Source organism: Corythoichthys intestinalis, chromosome 20, assembly GCF_030265065.1.
Source record: "Corythoichthys intestinalis isolate RoL2023-P3 chromosome 20, ASM3026506v1, whole genome shotgun sequence".
Taxonomy (NCBI): domain Eukaryota; kingdom Metazoa; phylum Chordata; class Actinopteri; order Syngnathiformes; family Syngnathidae; genus Corythoichthys; species Corythoichthys intestinalis.
In genome coordinates, this window is record NC_080414.1 from 4,554,693 (window position 1) to 4,576,656 (window position 21,964).

The 21,964-nt window shown below is 38.3% G+C and overlaps 1 protein-coding gene across 5 annotated transcripts in view; it reads left to right on the forward strand.

The window, feature by feature from the left end:
* The first annotated feature begins 6,269 nt into the window (after positions 1 to 6,269).
* tpk1 (thiamin pyrophosphokinase 1) overlaps positions 6,270 to 21,964 on the forward strand; it is an 83,913-nt gene continuing 68,218 nt past the window's right edge. Inside the window, exons 1-2 of one of the 5 annotated variants that reach the window (XM_057824898.1) lie at positions 6,270 to 6,397; positions 16,894 to 16,977. In XM_057824898.1, the coding sequence (XP_057680881.1) occupies positions 16,935 to 16,977 (43 nt within the window). In that variant the 5' untranslated portion in view covers positions 6,270 to 6,397; positions 16,894 to 16,934. Of the gene's footprint in view, positions 6,398 to 9,918; positions 9,998 to 10,067; positions 10,491 to 16,893; positions 16,978 to 21,964 lie in introns of those variants that run through there. The other 4 variants (XM_057824896.1, XM_057824899.1, XM_057824897.1 and 1 more) reach the window with 4 other exon arrangements.

The following is a 21,964-nucleotide window of genomic DNA, read 5'->3' on the forward strand; positions in this document are numbered from 1 at the left end:
GAGTCTCTTATGATTTTAAATTTGTGTACATCTTCAAAAATAAAGAAAAGAATCTGAAATATGCATCAGAGAAAATGGATGCGCATCAAATGAAAACCGTACGACATTAGATTTGAATCCTACACAGAGAGACAAATCACACTGTCAGCAGAAGAGACACTGAGAAATAAACAGCATCACTTCGCATTGTATGATAAATACAGCATTTTTTGATACACTCTTCAGTTATAACATTTTCTGAAGTCAAGATATTGCCTCGTTATATTTTTGAAGAAAAAAATGCAATATATTTTACCTCAAAGGATAAAGAGATGATCTTTCTAAGTCTAAGATGCCTTGACTTCACCTTTCATTATTCCTTTATCTTCAGTGTCAACCCACACAGCAACTTGGCAACAAAGCAGGAGATGAATAATACAATATATTTAGATCTTCAGATATTAAATCATACTTTCCTGGTAGGTTTGACGAAATATTTCTGAATAATACGAATTGGTGAATCCTTTTTTTTTTTTTTTTAAATATATATTTAAATGGGATTTAGAGCTCTATGAATGTTCTGAATGCCAATGTTTTATTGAGTCTCAGGGTGCAACAACTAAATGATTAAATCGATTAATAAACTAGAAACTTGCAATTTTCTGTGGCATATAAGACCCGCCCATTTGGGGACATTTAGGGGACACGTCCTGTTGATTTCAGGTCACGTCCTGTTGAATTGGGGACATTTAGGGGACAAGTCCTGTTGCTATCTGGTCACTTACCAATGATTTGGGCACTCAGTTTCTTTTGTTGCCATTCAAAATGAAAAGGGGCGGCATAGGGTCGGTCACCAACGGGCTTACACTCCCAAGGGATTCACACGATTACTGGGTTCTAGATCACAGAGCTGATTTGTGTACACTCTACCCCTTTCAATCACTGAGCTTATAGACCCCACCCCCACCCCCATCCCCCTCTTTCCCTGGTCAACAGTTGTTTGTTTGTGTTTCTTTTCTTTCTTCTCTTGTGTTTTTTTCTTCTGTTCCCCCATAACCCCTTCCTGTTCGCTGCTTTGTCATAATAAACGAGGTATGTTGAATGATCAAAATGGGAGTATGCCATACTCTTAATGTAAAACATTAAAACTGTTCAGACCACCCGGGCACTTAGACTTCCATTCTCTGTGTCAAACAGCTGAGCAAAAAAAAAAAAAAAAAAAGAAAATGAATGGGAAATTTGGACATACTCGTACATTGCTGTCAATGGCATCGACTTACATATGCGTCAATGGAATTCAACTACATTGGCATCAATAGCGACGTATAGGGCCGTCAATGGCATGGACATGCATAGCCCTCATCCGCATCTGTGTACATGGTTGTCAATGCAATGTAAATTCTATTGGAAATGAATGGGAAATTGGGACATACATGGCCGTCAATGGCATCGACTTACATATGCGTCAATGGAATCCAACTACATTGGCATCAAAATCGACATACAAGGCCGTTAATGGCGTGGACGTGCATAACCCTTATTGGCATCTGTCTACATGGGTGTCAATGCATTGTAAATGCCATTGGAAATGAATGGGAAATTTGGACGTACATGGTGGTCAATGGCATCGACTTACATATGCGTCAATGGAATCCAACTACATTGGCATCACTATTGACATACAAGGCCGTCAATGGCATGGACGTGCATAGCCCTCATTGGCATCTGTGTACATGGGTGTCAATACAATGTAAATGCCATTGGAAATGAATGGGAAATTTGGACGTACAGTTGTACGTTCACTTTTTCTGTTAAACCATAATAAAGTCATAAAAGAACCAAACTTCATGAATGTTTTTTGTGACAAAGAAGTATCTGTTCCAATCACTCTATCGGAGAAAAATCTGAGTTGTAGAAATAACTGGAAACTCAAGAGAGCCATGACATTATGTTCTTCACAAGTGTATGTAAACTTTTGACCACAACTATACATGGCCGCCAATAGCATTGACGTGCATTGCTGTAGATGGCATCGACTTACTTGGGCACCAGTTTAATGTCAATGGGCTTTCATGGTAAATGGTCAAAAATCACAAGGACGTGGTATATATGTTTTCCCGCCATTGAAAATGAATGTGAAATTTGGACGTACATGACTGTCAGTGGCATCCCGTTAGAAATGAATGGGACAGTTTTTGGCAAATTTTGGGGGAACCGTAAGTTGTTGTTTTTTTTTTTTAATTCTCTATCGAACTTTTATGCCCCTTACCGTCCAGAAATGTCCCCAAATCAACCAGAAGTGACCTCATATTAACTGGAAATGTCCCTAAGATGTCCCCAAATCAACAGGAAGTGTCCCAATATCAATCGGACATGTCCCCAAATAAACAGGAAATGATCTGATATCAATAGTACATGTCCCCAAAATGACCCCAAATCAACAGGAAGTGACCTGATCTCACCAGGACATGTTTCTGAAATGTCCCCAAATCAACAGGAGGTGACCTGATATCAATAGGACATGTCACCAAATCAACAGGAAGTGACCTAATATCAACAGGAAATGTCTCCAAAATGTCCTCAAATCAACAGGAAGTCACATGATATCAATAGGACAAGTTCCCAAAATGTCCTCAAATCAACAGGAGGTGTCTTAATATGAATCAGACATGTCCCCAAAAAGTCCCCAAATCAACAGGAAGTGACCTGATATCAATAGGACACTTCCCCAAAATGTCCCCAAGTCAACAGAAAGTGACCTAATATCAATAGGACATGTCCTGAAAATGTCCCCAAATCAACAGGAAGTGTCTCAATATAAATTGGACATGTCCTCAAAATGTCTCTAAATCAACAGGAATTGTCCTAATATCAATAGGACAGGTCCCGAAAATGTGCACAAATCAACAGGAAGAGACCTTATATGTCCAGGATATGTCCCCGAAATGTCCCCAAATCAACAGGAAGTGACCTGATATCAATAGGACATGTCCCTTAATGTCCCCAAATCAACAGAAACCAGGACATGTCCCCCAAAATGTCACCAAATCAACAGAAACCAGGACATGTCCCCCAAAATGTCCCCAAATCAACAGGAAATGGCCTGATTTTGTCCCCGATTTGTCCCCAAATCAACAGGAAGTGACCTGATATCAATAGGACATGTCCCTTAATGTCCCCATATCTACAGAAAATGACCTGAAATGACCAGGACATGTCCCCCAAATCAACAGGAAGTGGCCTGATTTTGTCCCCGAAATGTCCCCACGTCAACCTGGGCGGGGCTAAGATCTATCTCCCCACAGCCAAGCCCCATAGTCATTTCTCCAGATATTGCAGTTTCTAGTTTGATAATCAAATTTTGCTAGCAGTCCCGTTTGGGTCCTTGTTTGTTTGTAATGTGAGGCTGCGCGTACGCGCCAGTGAATAGAGCGAAAGAGAGAGAGTTCACTGCTACATTCAGGTTGGGTTGCTGAACCATTAATATTACAAAGTATCGAGAGTTAGATTGTATTTTGTGTTGAAATTAGTCATCTTAATGACTTTTTCCATCTTTGTAATGCCGTTACTGTTACATAGAATGTGAATGGGTGTGTAACTAGAATTACAAACTACTTTAGGAGTGCCTGCTTCATTGCTAATTACAGTCAAGACGTGACGTCCATTTTTCTTGCGTCCACGCATGATGTCAACAATCAATTAACAGGATTCTCTCAAATTTTATGCTAATAGCATTATCGAGAATGTTCATGAAGTCTCCTAACTAAACTTCTGCAACTCAATTAGAAGAGATGTGCCCTCATTGCATCTGTCCTGGCTTGCTACATCTCCCCAAAGAAGCTTCCCAGCTGCCTTTTGGGTAGTCAGCCGTCTCCAGATGAGTGCAAGATGGCACCGACCTTCACTGATATCTCCCCTCAGGTTGTAATGCACACAACAAAAGTCATTCATTTTCTGTATTACCTTCTCTTGCCTCACCCCGATTCATACACCCTGGCCTATATTACATCACTCACTAATGTGCACCTCAGTTGGTTCTAGGCCTTTGGTATAGAACCAGAGGCTCAGGTGATTAATAAACCATATATCATACCCTGAGATTAGAGTCCAGCAGTCAGATGACAGACTCACTCCACTTGGGACGCTGTTGGCCTCGTCAAGGTCACGCCGCACTCCTGCTGCTGGACAAATGAGGGACACCAGGCAAGTAATTTTGCCTGACCCCATAGAAATTGCCTGGATGTCCAACAATAATCCTATGGGGGAATATGTATAATTACTCTCTTGCCCTTGTCCTAAGAGTTAAAAGACATGTCACATCCACATCAATATCCCGTAGTCAATCATCATCAATCATCAATTGACTTTTTAAGTCCTCAGGTATACCCATAGTCATTTTTGCTCCTGTCTTTATCAAATGTGGACTATTTGGGAGATTTTTGACAGAAATTGCCCTCCAAACAGCACACTGGGCACAAGGGGATGAAAACAACCCCTCAAACTAAATTGGGTCATCACTACTGAAATATGGGAAAGAAAAATGGCCTACTTTGCCCCCCTAGTTCATCCAAAAGCAAAGGGGTTTACACCAAATGGTGCTGTGACATGATGATGTTTTGAGGGTGACATCATCCCCTTTTTATGAAAGGAACTAAAGATGATTTAAAAACGAAAATTTTGCAGCAATACAGATTAGATTAAGAACAAAACGCAGTTGGTAGCTTGAGTTGTCCTGGGACCGAAGGATCAGCGGTTCAATTCCCGGCTATGACTGCCCACTGTCGAAGTGCCCTTGGGCAAGGCAGTGAACCCTAATTTGCCCCCTAATTGGTTGGCAGCGCCTTGCATGGCAGCAAAACCATTGGTGTCTGAATCTGGGCATGCTAAACATGTAGATAAATGTGCTATATAAGTACTGTCCATTTACCATTGAAGGAATCTGACTCTTTAGCCAAATTGCCGGAATCATGCCAGCCGAACACCAATTTCAACGAACCATGCCGGTGGAAACTCCGACAACCCGGCCAAAAGGCCAAACTCCGCAGGTTCACCTTAGTTTTAACCCCTTGTGCTGACTACATTTTAAAAGCTGGGAAAAGGCTTCGAAACACAAGTTGACAGCTCATTTCAAGTCAGCAGCAATCGTACAGGCGAGGAGGCAAACTACCGTATTGGCCAGAATATAAGATGGCCCTGATTATAAGACGACCCCCCCTTTTTCAAGACTCAAGTTTGAAAAAAGACTTTTTGAACACCAAATTAATTTTTATCCAGAAAATAATTACAGTAAATCCGAAACAAATGATTATAAAAATATATTTGAGAGAAAAAGCATGTTATTTTGCCTCATTCAAATCTTAATATCTTAACATTTAAATATGTAAACTAAAGTGCAATCACATTCGTAAATGAATGGTTTCATCATCTATTGTGATAAAACATCAAAATTGCAATAACTGCATGAACCATCAAAGTGAAGTCTAACTGTAACTGTAGTCTTGAAACAAATCTGAATAAGGAAAAATATTGCAATAAAATAACGCAAACTGGTCAAACTTGAGAGTAGCGGAGATCTGTCATGACAGAACATCGCTTCAATGATATCTGGCACCATCTAGCGTCGTGAATGCGTATGACGTCTAGACCGTGAATATAAGACGACCCCCTCTTTTTCTGTGTTATTTCAATGCAAAAAAAACACCGTCTTATATTCGGGCCAAAACGGTAGATCACCATATCGGCAGCCATGTTGGATTTTGTATCTCTAGATTTTTTTTTTTTAGACATTTCTACATCCATATTAAAAAACAATCAGCCTTTTACGTGTTTTATTTTATGTAACATTTCAATCCAATGACTTTCAATGAAACACCATGGTCCTACACCAAACCCCCACGCCGACGGCAACAAGCAGATCTTCGTCTTCTTTGAACCTTTGGAAGAACAGCTACAGCTGCCTCCAAAACATCGGCTGTATGGTGCCGCCCAGGTGTCCTGGGGCTGAAGTAAGTGGTGAGCATTTATTCACTTTATGGACAAAGATGAATCAAAACATCTATCTTTCTAAAACAAACATGTTCTGTAGGAACCTGAGAGGATGAGGACGGCCTGATTCTAGAGCCGGAAAGCGCTGGCCAGGTGAGATAACTACAAGTCTGTCAAGGCCGGCTACAAGTTGACTCAGAAGGTGCAGGCGCACTCTTTGATCGAGAAGCAGAGCGTCAGGCTCATCATGGTGGTCGTCAACCCCAACACGGTCGCACGGGCAAGGAGGAACAGAGGGACCGAGCTTCATTTAGTAATAGCCGAAGATGGCGCATGCTCATGTCGGATTTAAGTTGGATTTTTGAAGAACTACAAAAGCTGTATCGCATACAAACAGGAAGGATTGTCTCAATGATTTGTTTGAGGATTCAAGGTAAATATTATATTTTTCGAATCATGCTTGCGTGATTGAAGCATTTATTCGCAGGAATTTTCTTCTTTGTTTACACGTGGAGGCGGCTAATTTTCGTAACTGTTGGCAATATTTACGCAAAATAAATGCTACCTGCACGTTATTTTGCTTTGAACCAAGAATGGAGACTGTTTTACATCCATATCTATGAAGAATTCGGGGATTTAAGCAATTATTCACAAGAATTTTCGCCAGAAAAGCTCTGTTTATGCCATGCGGCCGCTAGCCTCATTTGCTAACAGAGTAGCATTGTTTTGTACTTCGACAATATACATATAATAAATGCTACCTGCACGGTTTCTTTGCTTTTAACTAAGAATCGAGACTGTTTTACGTACATATCTATGAAGAATTCGGGGATTTAAGCATTTATTCACAAGAATTTTCGCCAGAAAAGCTCTGTTTACGCCATGCGGCCGCTAGCCTCATTTGCTAACAGAGTAGCATTGTTTTGTACTTCGACAATATACGTAAAATAAATGCTACCTGCACGGTTTCTTTGCTTTTAACCAAGAATCGAGACTGTTTTACGTACATATCGATGTAGAATTCGGGGATTTAAGCATTTATTCACAAGAATTTTCGCCAGAAAAGCTCTGTTTACATCAGGCGGCCACTAGCTTCATTCGCTAACATAGTAGCATGGTACTTCATCCATATACGTAAAATAAACGCTAACTGTACGGTTTCTTTGCTTTTAACCAAGAATCGAGACCGTTTTATGTCCATATCTATGAAGAATTTGGGGATTTAAGCATTTATTAACAAGAATTTTCGCCAGAAAAGCTCTGTTTACGTCAGGCGGCCGATAGCCTCATTTGCTAACAGTATATAGTGTATAATGATTATAAAGGGCTATTCTATTCTATAATAAGTTGTGATTGCATATGGAATTGATTAATAATCTATTTACATGTTATTTATAATTTATTCTGCATGTTTTCCTCAAGTATTAAGTTTCTGATGTTAAATTAAGAGATTTATTAGCTAGTAAACTTAGAAGTAAATAAAAAAAATAGGTACTAAAAATAGGTACTATACTATACTAAAGGAAAGTTAAACGTCTATGTTAAATTTTTCAAGCACCAGAATAAATCTTAATTTAAAAAATTAATTCAACAAGCCACATCTGGTTCTGGAGCCATAGGTTCCCGACCCCTGCTGTAGTTTGTTTATTATTAGAGCTCTAGACCTTTGATGAATATGAAGCTGTTGAGAAAAAGTAAAGTAACACAATCATTACTGGTAAATGATGGGCATAAAATGTCAGGGAGGAGCAGGATATCCGATCTAATATCCGCAGAGGGTAAACTTGTGAAGAAAAAAAACCCCAAACAAACATTCTTCCCAATAACTGATGCAGTCAGATGGGAATTTATTCATAGATGTATCTATAATGCATGCCTAAAGGATGAATAACATCTTGTACATCTGCACATAACACTAGTGTGTATGTGTATTTCCTCCTATGTGCAGCAGTATGCCAGGAAGCCCGGAGAAGGGCTGATTGATGAGGGAGAGTTTATTTTAACGAGCCCCTGCAGTGGATTCACCTTGAGAGGAATTTGGTTCCACACTTTGCACGTCTTCTCCTGCTGTCTCACCTTATCTGATGTGTGCACCATCACTACTGTGTACTGTATGTGTCGATGTTTGGTCCTGCTGTCTGTTTACACGTGCGAGTACAATTTTGCCTAGTAGGAGTAGGGTGTTTCGAATACAGTGATCCCTCACTACTTCGCGCTTCAAACTTTGCGCCCTCAGTCCATCGCGGATGTTTTCCAATTACATAAAAAGTAAAATAAATAAATACAGTACAGTATTTTATTTAAAGAGTACCAGACATGTAAAGACAGTAAAGACATGCAATTCTTCAAAGATAAATATTAGTATGAGTGGTATGTTTGTTCATATTGTGTCACATCACCATAAGCTGATTTTAAGGGGGGGCAGGCCCCCCCTGTTGGCCGAAAAATGTCATATGTATGTATGTCACATATGTATATATATATATATATATATATATATATATATATATATATATACATACATATTAGGGCTGTGAAACGATAACATTTTTTAATCGCGTTAATTACAGCTTAAAAATTAATTAATCGTAATTAATCGCAATTCAAACCATCTATAAAATATGCCATATTTTTCTGTAAATTATTGTTGGAACGAAAAGACGCAAGACGGATATATACATTCAACATACGGTATACACACACATTTATATATATATATATACATATATATATACACATATTAGGGCTGTGAAACGATAAAATTTTTTAATCGAGTTAATTACAGCTTAAAAATTAATTAATCGTAATTAATCGCAATTCAAACCATCTATAAAATATGCCGTATTTTTCTGTAAATTATTGTTGGAGCGAAAAGACGCAAGACGGATATATACATTCAACATACGGTATACACACACATTTATATATATATATATATATATATATATATATATATATATATATATATATATATATATATATATATATATATATATATATACGTATATACGTATATGTATATATATATTTGAGCTGTCAAAATTATCGCGTTAATGGCCGGTAATTAATTTTTAAAATTAATCACGTTAAAATATTTGACGCAATTAACGCACATGCCCCGCTCAAACAGATTAAAATGACAGTACAGTGTAATCTCCACTCGTTACTTGTGTTTTTGGGAGTTTTGTCGCCCTCTGCTGGTGCTTGGGTGCGACCCATGAGCATTGTGTAATTATTGGCATCAACAATGGTGGGCTACTACTTTATTTTTTTGATTGACAATTTTACAAATTCTCTTGTCCCCGGGTCCCTGCAAGTCTGTTGACAGCCCTGTGTGTGTATAATATAAACACGATACAAGTCATACACACATGCTTTTTATAGAAAATTATTCAATTATTTTTGTTCTGATCGTAATCATGTTGAGCTGTGGCTGTGGGTTAATGCTCACCTAAAGGACTTCATTTATTTGAATTTTATTTAGAAAAGTTCAGGTATATTTTAAATTTATTTGAACTTAACATCATACTTATGTTCCAATTTGCTTGTATGTTTTGAAAAATAAAAATCCTGTTCAATGGAAAAAAGTCTTTTTTTTTTTCAAAGTAACACATTTTAGAGCTGTAATTCCAACACTGTGAAACCGTGATATTTTTGCTTAATGTTATCATACCGTTAATATCTCATCCTGGCACATGGTTTTTCTTGCTTTGTTTTACTAATTTTTTGTTTGTATAGACAATCCTTGCCATTACTATTTCTTGTATATATATGTAGCTCTACTGTCTCCTTTATTTGTACTTTCCCCATCCTTTTATTATTTGTTTTTTAGAGTTTAGACTTTTTTGTTTGTCAAAGTTTGCTTTATATACAAAAAGGAGCTTAATCACTACGACTGTACTTCCAAATAAGTCCTTTTGGCCTCTAGATGTCTCTGTAGCATAATCCAACCCCTTTTTCTTTCAACCCGGAAGCTTCTTTGTTTGCCCTCGTTGACTGTTTACATCTACAATGGCGGAAATATCTCCATTCTGTAAGTTTTTTGCTAAATAACAGCTCTGTATTTGCATTTTAATATGTTTCATTTTGTTTTCTTTGATATATCACTAACGGGTATTATTTGAATGATGAATGAATACAAAAAAATGCATCTTTTAGGCGGCGTGCATATTGTTGATGTTGCATATAAACCTTTGAACAGTGCAGCTGGGCAAAGTTCAAATTCCTAATCTTGCTGCCCGGTTGAATTATTGATTGCATGGTTAAGCAGGCTCGTTAAAAAGTTTTAACTTCTCAATGAATCGTTACGAATTCGCTTCTGATGAACATATAGCTAACAGAATAATCAATTAATCAATGGTTAATTATTGTTGTGAAACTAGGGAAACACTCCACTATAGTCATAAAATATGGAACATATTAATGATTAATTATGTGGTTCAACTCTGCTATATGTAAGTGCGTGGAAGAAGGAGTTATTGAGTGACACACACCACGCTGCTTCTTCTCTGACAGCTTGAGAAAATGTGAGTAAAGTACACACATAATGAATTCATGACTGTCAATATTAACGAGCAATGCAGGACGACACTTTAAAGTTCAGCGAATACATCTGGCTAAAATTATGTACAGCTCTTTCAACGTGTAGTGATCTGCTCTGCAGGCTTTCGAAAAATAAAAATAAAAAGTCCCTTGACACATGAATGTTACTTCACTATTTGATCCAAGTTTCTTTCAATGTGTTTCTTTGACGCTCTCATATTTGTTCTTACACGGTTGGTTGCTCTCTTAATATCCCGGGGTGCACATATATATATATATATATATATATTTAAATGTATGTATATGTACACTCAGTAGACTTGAAGTTCCGCTCTGAGACCCAAAAATTTGACCAAATTTCAAACTTGTCCTATATGCATGTGTGATACATCATTGGAAAGCTTAACATCTCTATTTTCTGGGGGAAGAAAAACATTTAAAAGTAGGGAATGAAAAAAAAAAAAAAAAATTAAACAGCAAAACCCTAACTGGAGGCGAGAGCACGCTAGAGCAGAATTAAAGACGCCATGATATTAATGAGATATTATCACGTACTTGCCTTGTTTCGATCCAAGAACTCTATGTAGCATGTATCACTGAGTGTCAAGACACAGCTGTGAATGGCCATAGCTGTGGATTTTTGGGGGGATTTTATGAGTGAAACATGGTAATATAACAAGGGTTGCAGTGCAGAAATCGCAGACATCAAGGAGTGGTCAAGATGTTCTTTTTCATATATTTACCCTTTAAATTTTTTTTTTCAATTTTTCTTTGTTTGGATGGATAATTAATCACCTAAAATATTGGGGAAAATGCGACAGTAACAAAAAAATACAATTAAGCGATAGTTTTGAGGTTTTGACTATTACATTGTGACGTTTTTTTTTTTTTAAGTTTAAAGTATGCAAGTGAATAATTTTTTTAAGTCGTTTTTTTTTTTTTTTTTTTTTCAACGAAATATTAGACATCGATTAATGATTCTAAACTAAAAATGACAGACATTTTGAATAATAAATATAATTACTTACCTTCTTTTTATGGCTGGGTTGAAAGAAAGGCGGTTGGGCGACGTCTGTAAACGGGGGTTTCCAGGGTAAAACGGACAAATTAAAAATAGTTTGGGGGCTTAATGCGCCATGAATCTGCGATGGCAGCATATAGACATACAGTGCCCTCCATAATTATTGGCACCCCTGAAAAAGATGTGTTTTTTAGCTTCTAATAAATAATATGGGACCTTAATGGAAAAAAAGAGAAAAAAACCAACCTTCAATACAAGCGCATTCATTCAGTGGGGGAAAAATCCCACATAAAGAAAAAATTACTTGACATCAAATAAAGTGTGTCACAATTATTAGCACCCCTGGTGTTAATACTTTGTACAACCCCCTTTTGCCAACAAAACAAGGTCTGGGGACTGAGATGGCCATGGGAGGAGCTTGATTTTGTGTCTGGTGAACCATTTCTGTGTAGATTTGGCCATATGTTTAGGGTCATTGTCTTGCTGAAAGACCCAGTGACGACCCATCTTCAGCTTTCGGGCAAAGGGCAACAGATTTTGATTTAAAATGTCCTGGTATTTCAAAGCATTCATGATGCCATGCACCCTAACAAGGTTCCCAGGGCCTTTGGAAGCGAAACAGCCCCACAGCATCACTCACCCAACCTCATACTTCACAGTGGGTATGAGGTGCTTTTCAGCATGCGCATCTTTTGTGGCACGCCAGACCCATTTAGAGTGTTTGTTGCCAAAAAGCTCAATCTTGGTCTCATCTGACCAAAGCACACGGTCCCAGTTGAAGCCTGGGACGGTGTGTATTTTTGTGTTTCGCTTAATTATCAAATGGAAAACATTTGCCACCTACCGTAATAGTTTTATTCAATTCATTGACAGATTATCGATGTAGGCTGCCCTGTTTTTCCATAATTTAAACAGATTTCACCAGATTTACTTCAAGTTTGTTTTATTAAAACTAGGGCTGTGAAACGATTAAAATTTTTAATCGAGTTAATTAAAGCTTAAAAATTAATTAATCGTAATTAATCGCAATTCAAACCATCTCTGAAATATGCCATATTTTTCTGTAAATTATTGTTGGAATGGAAAGATAAAACACAAGACGGACATAAACATTCAATATACTTTACATAAGTACTGTATTTGTTTATTATAACAATAAATCCATAAGATGGCATTAACCAGGCATCCACGGATAGAAAAACTTGTAATTCTTAAAAGATAAATTTGAGTACAAGTTATAGTAATTTTGTATTAAAACCCCTCTTAATGTTTTCGTTTTAATAACAAAAAAATAATAATTTTAATTTTAAATTTTGTAAAATTTTCAATAAAAAAATCGGGCTTCCTGCCGTTCTATCACAGTGTCCTTAAAGTGCTTGTGACACGAAAAAGCATGTTTATTTCATAATACACGCGGTATTTTATGCTCCTGAATGATATGGACCGCTTGGATGTGTGTGGAAGCGATCGCTATATTTATTTAGTTTTTTGAATCCCGCGCCAGGAAAATGAGTGACTTCCGGCTTCGGTCTCGCATTGAGGAGGAGGGCGCTGTGACGTGTACGGTAGAAGACGTCCTCTTCACGCTACAGTGTACTGTTGTGTATGAGGACGAAGGATTCAGCTGATTTTGCGGATTAATACTTTTATTTTTTGCATCACGCCAGCCAAACGGCTGCAGAAAAATCATTCTGTATGCGGGAGAGGCGTATGCGCCTTTTTGGAGTTTCAAAAGGTTCCCATTCACCGTGGATATTTACTGTGGGACCATTGGACTTACAAGGAAGTGAGTAAACATCTTGTTTTGTATTATGTCAAATACGAATACAGTGATTACAAAGTAAACACTATAAAATTCCTTTAAATAAAGGACTACTTACGTTTGATCATTGATAGGCATGTAAAAAGCTATCCTCACGCTCATTAGCAGTTAGCTGTTAGCACGTTAGCTACACAACAATTCCAGCCACCCTCCTCCAGGGAACGAACTGTAAATTGCTCTCCGCCGGGCGGTTTGCCGATCCGCAAAGAAACTCGACAACCGGGTCGTCATGTCAAATAATCCAGGCTAGTTATGTGTGATTTTCCACTTCGAAGACTTTGAAACATCCCTCGGTTCGGGTTAGCATGTCGGCTAGCTGTCACTCCTTCTAGTCTGTTTGCATTCTCCGAAGCCGGGGAAGGGAAATGACATATGTCCGATTTAGGTGTCATAAAATATCGTTCGGCAGGTGTGACAGTAAAGGTAAAGTCGACTGTTTTGACCATTATGGAGTAATTTTGCCATGTCGTCTTGAATAAATGGATTTTTATTATTTTATATTCCATTTAGCACAAGATATTTGTCATGACCATGCCATTTATTTAGCAATTGGGGAAAGTACTTGGGTAAAAAGAATATCCTGTAAAAATATTGAAGTAAAGAGACAGAAACAATGACATTTTGCCGCTCTCTTCGTCTCGTTTTCCTCATTGTGAATAGTTCCCCCTCGACGGGCTGACTGGTCCTTCTCAAGCCATTTATATAGCTATTGGGGAAAAATACTTGGATAAAAAGAATATCCTGTAAAAATATTGAAGTAAAGAGACAGAAACAATGACATTTTGCCGCTCTCTTCGTCGCGTTTTCCTCATTGTGAATAGTTCCCCCTCGACGGGCTGACTGGTCCTTCTCAAGCCATTTATATAGCTATTGGGGAAAATACTTGGATAAAAAGAATATCCTGTAAAAATATTGGGAGTAGAGAGACTGAAACAATGACATTTTGCAGCTCTCTTCGTCTCGTTTTCCTCGTTCTGAACAATTCCCCCTCAATGGGCTGAATAGTAAAACCGATGAGCCTAGTCTACCGCTGACGTCATCCACCTGTTGGGGACGCTAAAGCCCTATAATTGTAGGCGTGGCTAACCGGCAGATTAAAAGACTAATTTCTCGTCATCTGCGCTTTGCTAAATTGTTGTATATGGTCGAATCGTCTCAAAATATGATTCTAATTCACATAATAATGCCATTTAAGACTTTTTTTCTGGTGTCGTATGCTCTTTAACTACGTAAGGTAGTGATTGAAATACACCACAAGGTGTCAATGGCGAGTTTTAAATTAGAGATCTAGCCAAGGCAAAGTCTGAGTAAGTTTTATGTGTATTTTGCATAGCTATATTGATTGGGAATGCAAGTTCTCTTTGCATTGAGCGCTTTTCTTTTTGTGAACATTATTTTTCTGAGAGATAGGATTACTATTTTTCTTGTGCTTTCACCAAATGATACTGTAGCGAGTTAACTGTTCCGCCCAAATGCATGATGGAAAGTTGGGCAACCATGACTATCAGTGGTGGCTGCAAATGGTATACAGTATGTTCTGCGTTGTGTTTAATTAGGCATGTTAAGATAAAGATCGTCTGCAATGAGAGATAGGAATATTATTTTTGTTGTGCTTTCACTAAATGCTGCTGCAGCGGCTTAACTGTCCCGCCCAAATGCATGATGGGAAGTTGGGCAACCATGACTATCAGTGGTGGCTGCAAATGGTATACAGTATGTTCTGCGTTGTGTTTAATTAGGCATGTTAAGATAGAGATCGTCTCCAATGAGAGAGAGGAATTTTTTTTTTTTTTTTTCGTGCTTTCACTAAATGCTGCTGCAGCGACTTAACTGTCCCGCCCAAATGCATGATGGGAAGTTGGGCAACCATGACTATCAGTGGTGGCTGCAATGGTATACAGCAGTGCTTCTCAATTATTTTCTGTTATGCCCCCCCCCCGGAAGACGTAAACGTTCCGCGCCCCCCCCAAATATTTGCCGCCACTGTAAATATACTGTAGTATCCTTTGTATATAAAATATTTATTATTATAAGTACACCTCTGCATAACATTGTGGTCTTTTTAATATTAAAAAAGTAATATAGATCAACTTACAATAAAGTGTAAAAAAAAAAAAAAAAAATTGTAAAAATACTCAAGATAGATTTTTTGACCATTTGATACTGAAAAATAAAATTTAATAAAATCAGTAAGTAATAATAAATTCAAATTGATTAGCAATATTAACTCACGAGGACAATATGTCAAACAATTAGACCGGGGGGAAAAAAATTAATAGGACAAAAACGACAGAGTCACTGGACAGAGGGAAAGTTTTTATTTATTTATTTATTTATTTATTTATTTATTTTTTGCTGCGGGCAGTATCAGCTCCTTTTCTATGGTCTGGGGTTATTTTGCACCGTGCAACTTGGTATGCCACCTTGCATGATGCTGACAGTGCTCGCTGGTTTACTGATTGTTGGCAATATTCAGCACGTTTTCGGTGAAAAAAATAATTCCAGCTGTCCGCTGCGAACATTTTTAGACAAAGTAAACAGACTGGTCTTTCCTAGTCTCCCACTGTACTAAAAGTCAAAGCCAAAAGCCAAATGCTACATACGCTTTGTCATATTTCCTTGTCTTAGCATTTCATATCTCCAGTGCTCTTTGCTGTGTGCTCTTGTTTGGTTCAAAAATATTGTGCACACGCTGAAAATCAGAGCGGCACTGCCACCCACGGAGTGGATGTGCAATTACACTTTATTCTAGTACGGTAAAAAAGTATGTTCCCCAAGGTCACATGCGCCACCCCCAGCATCGCTCTGTGCCCCCCATTTGAGAAGTACTGGTATACAGTATGATCTGCGTTATGTTCAATTAAATGTATGAAGAAAAAGATTGTCTCCTGTCATTCTTCCCCATGTCGTTTGCCCAAATACTTATATTTGTTTTGAAAGAGTTGCCAAAACTTAAGCCAATAAACGGCGCGGTCCAATGAACGCCTGTGTCCACTCGCATTTCTCTGCCTTTTCGCTCTCAGTGTGCTAAAACGGCGTCATTGTAAACTGTTTGAGGCAACGCATGAACGGGTCATTCCCTGCGTGCATTAATTGCATCAAATATTTAAGCGTGATTAATTTAAAAAAAAAAATTACCGCCCGTTAACGCGATTAATTTGACAGCACTAATTAAAACTAAATGAAAGAGATGTGTAACGGCCAGGTCAGACTATACAATTCCAGCCCGATTATAGCCCGAGAGTCACATTGTGGAAAAATGTGACATACCATTTTCTCTGTTTTTGAATCGCACCCAAATTATTCCCCCGACCACACTGGTTTTTCACTTTTCCTCACCAATATGATGTTATTTATTAATGGCTTAAAATGTATTCATCAATTCAGAATAGTTAGCATCTGTGCTGCATGTAAGAATTGGTTATTCATCCGCTACATGACGGCGATTTCAATTAAAATTTAGGGATGTGAGAAAATCCTCTTTAAAAGGGGCAAAAAGTCAAGTGACACAGAGTTTATTAAAAAAAACTACATCTTTCCTCAGTTCCTGGTGAGTTGCCTGATTGAAGACTGGCTCCTGCGGTCATGGATGAAGAGCTGTCGCCTTTGGACTGCCTGCTGCCCTCAGGTACTTGTACCTCCATCCCCATGGTGGAAGCACCGCTTATCAAAACCCAATGAAAAGCCGCCGAGCTATGCGACTCAAACACAAGATTGTTTGTGTTCTATGTGCAACTGAGAAAAACCCTTATTTATTCACAATGCTGTCACACTTGTGTTGCTTCCTATTGTTCTTCCTTGAGTCTTACTGACGCACGCTGTCCTGCGGGAATTAAAAGTCACATCACAAATAATTGGCATTTTTGTGACAACAGCAAGAGATGCAATTGTCGGATTTGTTTGACTTGGGCAAATAATGAATCTTTAGTTAAAACAAGCCTTTCTCTCAATACATATAAGATGCTGTAATTTATTGTTTATTGTACTATGCCATTTCATCTAAAGCAGTGGTTCTTAACCTTGCTAAAGGTACCGAACCCCACAAGTTTCACATTTGTATCCACCGAACACTTCGGGATTAGATTTCAAATTCAATATTGCAATTGTTATCACAGAACATTTAGAAAAAGTAATTTAAAAACATTGTTGCTCGTTTAATGTTCGCGAAAAGGCACCTGGACACTCCACAGACGTTTTGGCAAAATATTTTGTGGACTGATGAAACCAAAGTTGAATTGTTTGTGTTTTCCGAAATTTCCAGGTTCGCGGTGAATCAGTAACAGGCACACTTTTGCTCAATAGACAATGTTTATTGATTAGAAAATACAGAATAAATGAGATTTATTGATTACAATCCCACAAGAGCAAGCAACAAGCATCACGAACAAGTACAGTTGGGAGAACAAGTACTGTATTTGATACACTGCCAGTGGGTCTTCCCATTGTGAGTGTATCAAATACTTGTTCTCCCCACTGTATAACAAATGTCAACGATGACGCTGTTAGGTTTTGTGTTGGTTTCTCCTAGTGTGACTTGTCCCAGTGATTACCCATTGCTCTCACCTGTGTGTGTTTTCCCAGTGTATCCTGCAATCTGCATCCACCTGTGTTACCCAGCTGTTCCTCGTCTCGTTACCCCTTGTCTGCGTATATAATGACCCAGTTTCTTGTCACTCCTTGTTGCGTCATTGTCTATGTCAAAGTCTGTCTACGTCCATGTCCATGCTCTGGTCAACATTCTTGCGTCTCTCCAAGCCCTCGTGTTCCCCTCCGTAAGTTTTTGATACCCAGCCTTTGTTAGTAACCTGAGTTTTGTTTTCCGCTGTGTTTTTTGGAACCTCATCATTATTTGTTGGTACTTTGTTTTTCGCTTGCCATAATTAAATCATTTTGCACCATCAATCTGCCTCGTCTCCCCTCCCTGCATTTGGGTCCACACACAACCTGCCTGCCCGCGTTCCTGACAGACGCTAGATTTGAGTTTGTCAACCCCAGAATCCCCGCGTTACCGTTACAGCAAAACAAAATGTCCCTTTAGCAAATCGCTTACCGTGACAAGTGAGTGGGAAGCCAGCAACACTCCAGTAAAGCGGCAAAAGCTGGGCGATGCGTTAGCTTAATCCACCAGCGGACTTCACTGGTCGCCCGGAAAGGCTAACTTCCGTCCCCGAGCGGCGCAGGCCCGCCCAATCACAAACATTTAAGCTACTTTTGGTTCAGCCCCCTTGAAAAAGGGCTTTTCACATGGGACAAATGAGCTGTGCTGCAACAGATGCAACAAATGGTAAATATTATGGGTGAAAAACAAGTTATCTCTATGGGACCAAAGCGTGTACTATGGTGCAAAACAAGTTATCTCGTGAGATTCTCAAGCGCGTCTCCTAATTATGGGAACAAGGTGAAAAACAATAGAGGTTATTACAATCTATGTCACAGAAGCAATCATACATCACAAAAGCATAATGTAATATTTTCCCCCATCAGTTTGGGAGTAACACAATAACATCATGTGTTGAAGAAAAAAGGAACAGCTCACCAACATCAACACCTCATCCGCACCATGAAGCATGGTGGAGGGAGCATCATGATTTGGGGCTGTTTTGCTACCTCAGGGCCTGGACACCTTGCAGACATTAATGGAAGAATGAATTCACATTTTATCAGGATGTTTTGCAGGAAAACCTGAGGCTTTCTGTCAGACAGTTGAAGTTAAAAAGAGGATGGAGGATGCAACAAGACAATGATCCAAAACACAGAAGTGAATCAACTTCAGAATGGTTTCAGAAGAACAAAATACACGTTCTGGAGGGGCCAAGTCGAAGTCCAGACATGATCCCCATTGAGATGCTGTGGCATGATCCAAAGACAGCGATTCATGCCAGACATCCCAGGAATCTGACTGAACTACAGCAGTTTTGTAGAGAAGAATGGGCCAAGATCAGCCCTGATCGATGTGCCAGACTGATCTGCAGCTACAGGAAGCGTCTGGTTGAAGTTATAGCTGCCAAAGGGCGGGGGCACAAAATATTACCGTATTTTTTGGACTGTAAGTCGCATTTTTTTCCACAGTTTGGCCGGAGGTGCAACTTATACTCTGGAGCGATTTATGTGTGAAATTATTAACATATTATTATATCATCATGTTATTCTGGTGTTTTGGAGTGACACTGATCATTTGGTAAACTTAGCATTTTCTTAATGCTATAGTTGTCTGAATAACTCTTAATAGCTATGATACGTTAACATACCGGCCACATTCGCATTTTGTTGTTCATGCATCATGAAACATTTTCATATTGTACACTTATTCAGCATGTTGTTCTCTATTGTATTTTCATTTTAAGTTGCCTTTAAGATGAAATATCTGTTCTATGTGTTGGATTTTATCAAGTAAATTTCCCCCCAAAATGTGACTTGTAGTCCGAAAAATACGGGTAGATGTGATGGTTCACTTACTTATTTTCCCCCTTCTGTTATTGTTTGCATACTATCCTCATTAAGATATCAAAACCTATAAATGTTTGGGTGGTTTAGTTAACGCAAACACTGTTTTTTTCATCTGTGTGATTTTGACAAAGATCCGATCACAGTTGAAGGTGATTTTATGCGGAAATGTGAGAAATTCCAAAAGGTCCACATACTTTTTCATACCACTGTAGCTTTCGCTAGTCCACCATAATGTGCTCCTATCCAAACGTTTGCGCCCACAAGTCATAGCAAAAGGAAAATGGTGGCGACAGCTCAAATTTCTGAACTCGTAAGTCAAGTTTCTTTTATCGTTAGGCACCACATTACTTTTCTGATATGATCGGAGACTTTTGAACACCACCTCTTCTTTTCTATCAATATCAAGAGCCGTGTAACTCAAAATTTAAAAAGTTTTGTGGCTAAAAAAGTTTTTTAAGGGGGGAAAAAAAACTACCTTTCAAGTTTTATGTTCTCTATACTGGCAGTTCATCGCCCAAAAAATATTGTCTTTACACAGAGGAGGAGAGGAGGAAGAAAAAAAAAAAACATTAGGAGTAAAAAATAGGGAGAGGATTTTGTCAGCCTCTTCTCTTAATTGGCTAGACGTCTGCCAAGATAAAAAAAAACAAAAAAAAACAACAACAACAACAGAAATTCAACCAGCAGTGACTTTTCCAACAACCCCTTGTAAACACATATTGAAAAGGAGGAGCGGTACAGCATAGACAGCATACCCATACATACTACTGACGCAAATGCTTCAGAAATTGGCATTTGTCACTAAATTTCAGAATTTAGAAGTCTATCCCTGCACACCGGGGGTTTTGAAATGCATTCAGAGGCTTCTTTATACTCTCTACCAGGAGTCTCAATAAGCATTTCCTCGGAGAGATTAAATGAAGAAAGCAACAGAAATGTATTCTATTTAGGGGAACGTCTCAATCGAGTTTATGGAGAGAGCTAGAGAGACCAAGAGGGAAAGCGAGCGCATGAGAGAGCGTCAAAGGAACGTCTTAATCACATGCGATAACAAGTAACACACTTAACTTTCCATATTTCTATGAAAGCTGGGTGTAGAGGGTTTTTTTGTGCATTATTTGAGAGCATATTTTCAAACAAACTTTAAAACCTGGTGAATACAGTGATTTTACTGAAAGGCACTGGCAAGGCAAATTTATTTGTATAGCACAATTCAGCACAAGGTAGTTCAAAGTGGTTTACATCATATGATAATCCAAAAACGCTAATAAAATGATACATAATAGTCACAATAAGTCATCAAGATACTTAATAACAATTGAAACAGGAAACTGTTGTCAAACCAAAATGAATAAAAAGCAAACTATAGGGCAGTTATAAATAGAGCTGGGAATCTTTGGGCACCTAACGATTCGATTACGATTACGATTCAGAGCATCCGGTTCGATTATAAAACGATTATTGATGCACCCCCCTCCTTTTTTTTTTTTTTTTTATGTTTTGTACATTAGTTCGAAAGTTGTTCAAAAATCCTCTCAGGCTAAACCAAACTACTATTTAAGTATCACGTTAGCATATAACAGCAAACAAATATATAAAAATAACAGTAAATAAAATACTCCAGTCCCCATTCTGTATCAGCAGCTTTAAACTACATTCAATTAATTTAATGTTGTGAATCAACTCTTGTAGTTGTTAAAATTGCTCCCGTTATTCCATAATTTCCCTTCTGTCTACTTTTGTCAGAGTTTTAAAACTATTTCATCATTTAAAGATAGATTCAAGACAAGATTCTGCCGGTTTAGGAGTATTTTAGATAAAAAGTTAATTATGTTCGCTACAACAGAGCCTTCTAGAGAAGTCACTGCTTTAGTACTGCTTTAAGATGGCGGCTGTTTATTAACGCCGGAAAGTCTGTCATTTTGCATCTCGGTTCAATAATACATGTTCTAACACCGCCGTCGTCTGTCATTTTGCATCTAGTTCTACATATACAGTATATGATATCTACTGTAGCCGTATGTTTGTAGCAACTAGCAACTGGGCGTTGTTTGTAGCGGCTGTCGGCCGCAGTCAGGTATGATTGTTTTTTTTATCTAGCGGCAAGAGTTGAACATGATATTTACTCTCGGTCCGTTCCTCATTGCGTCCCAAAGACCGCGCTGACT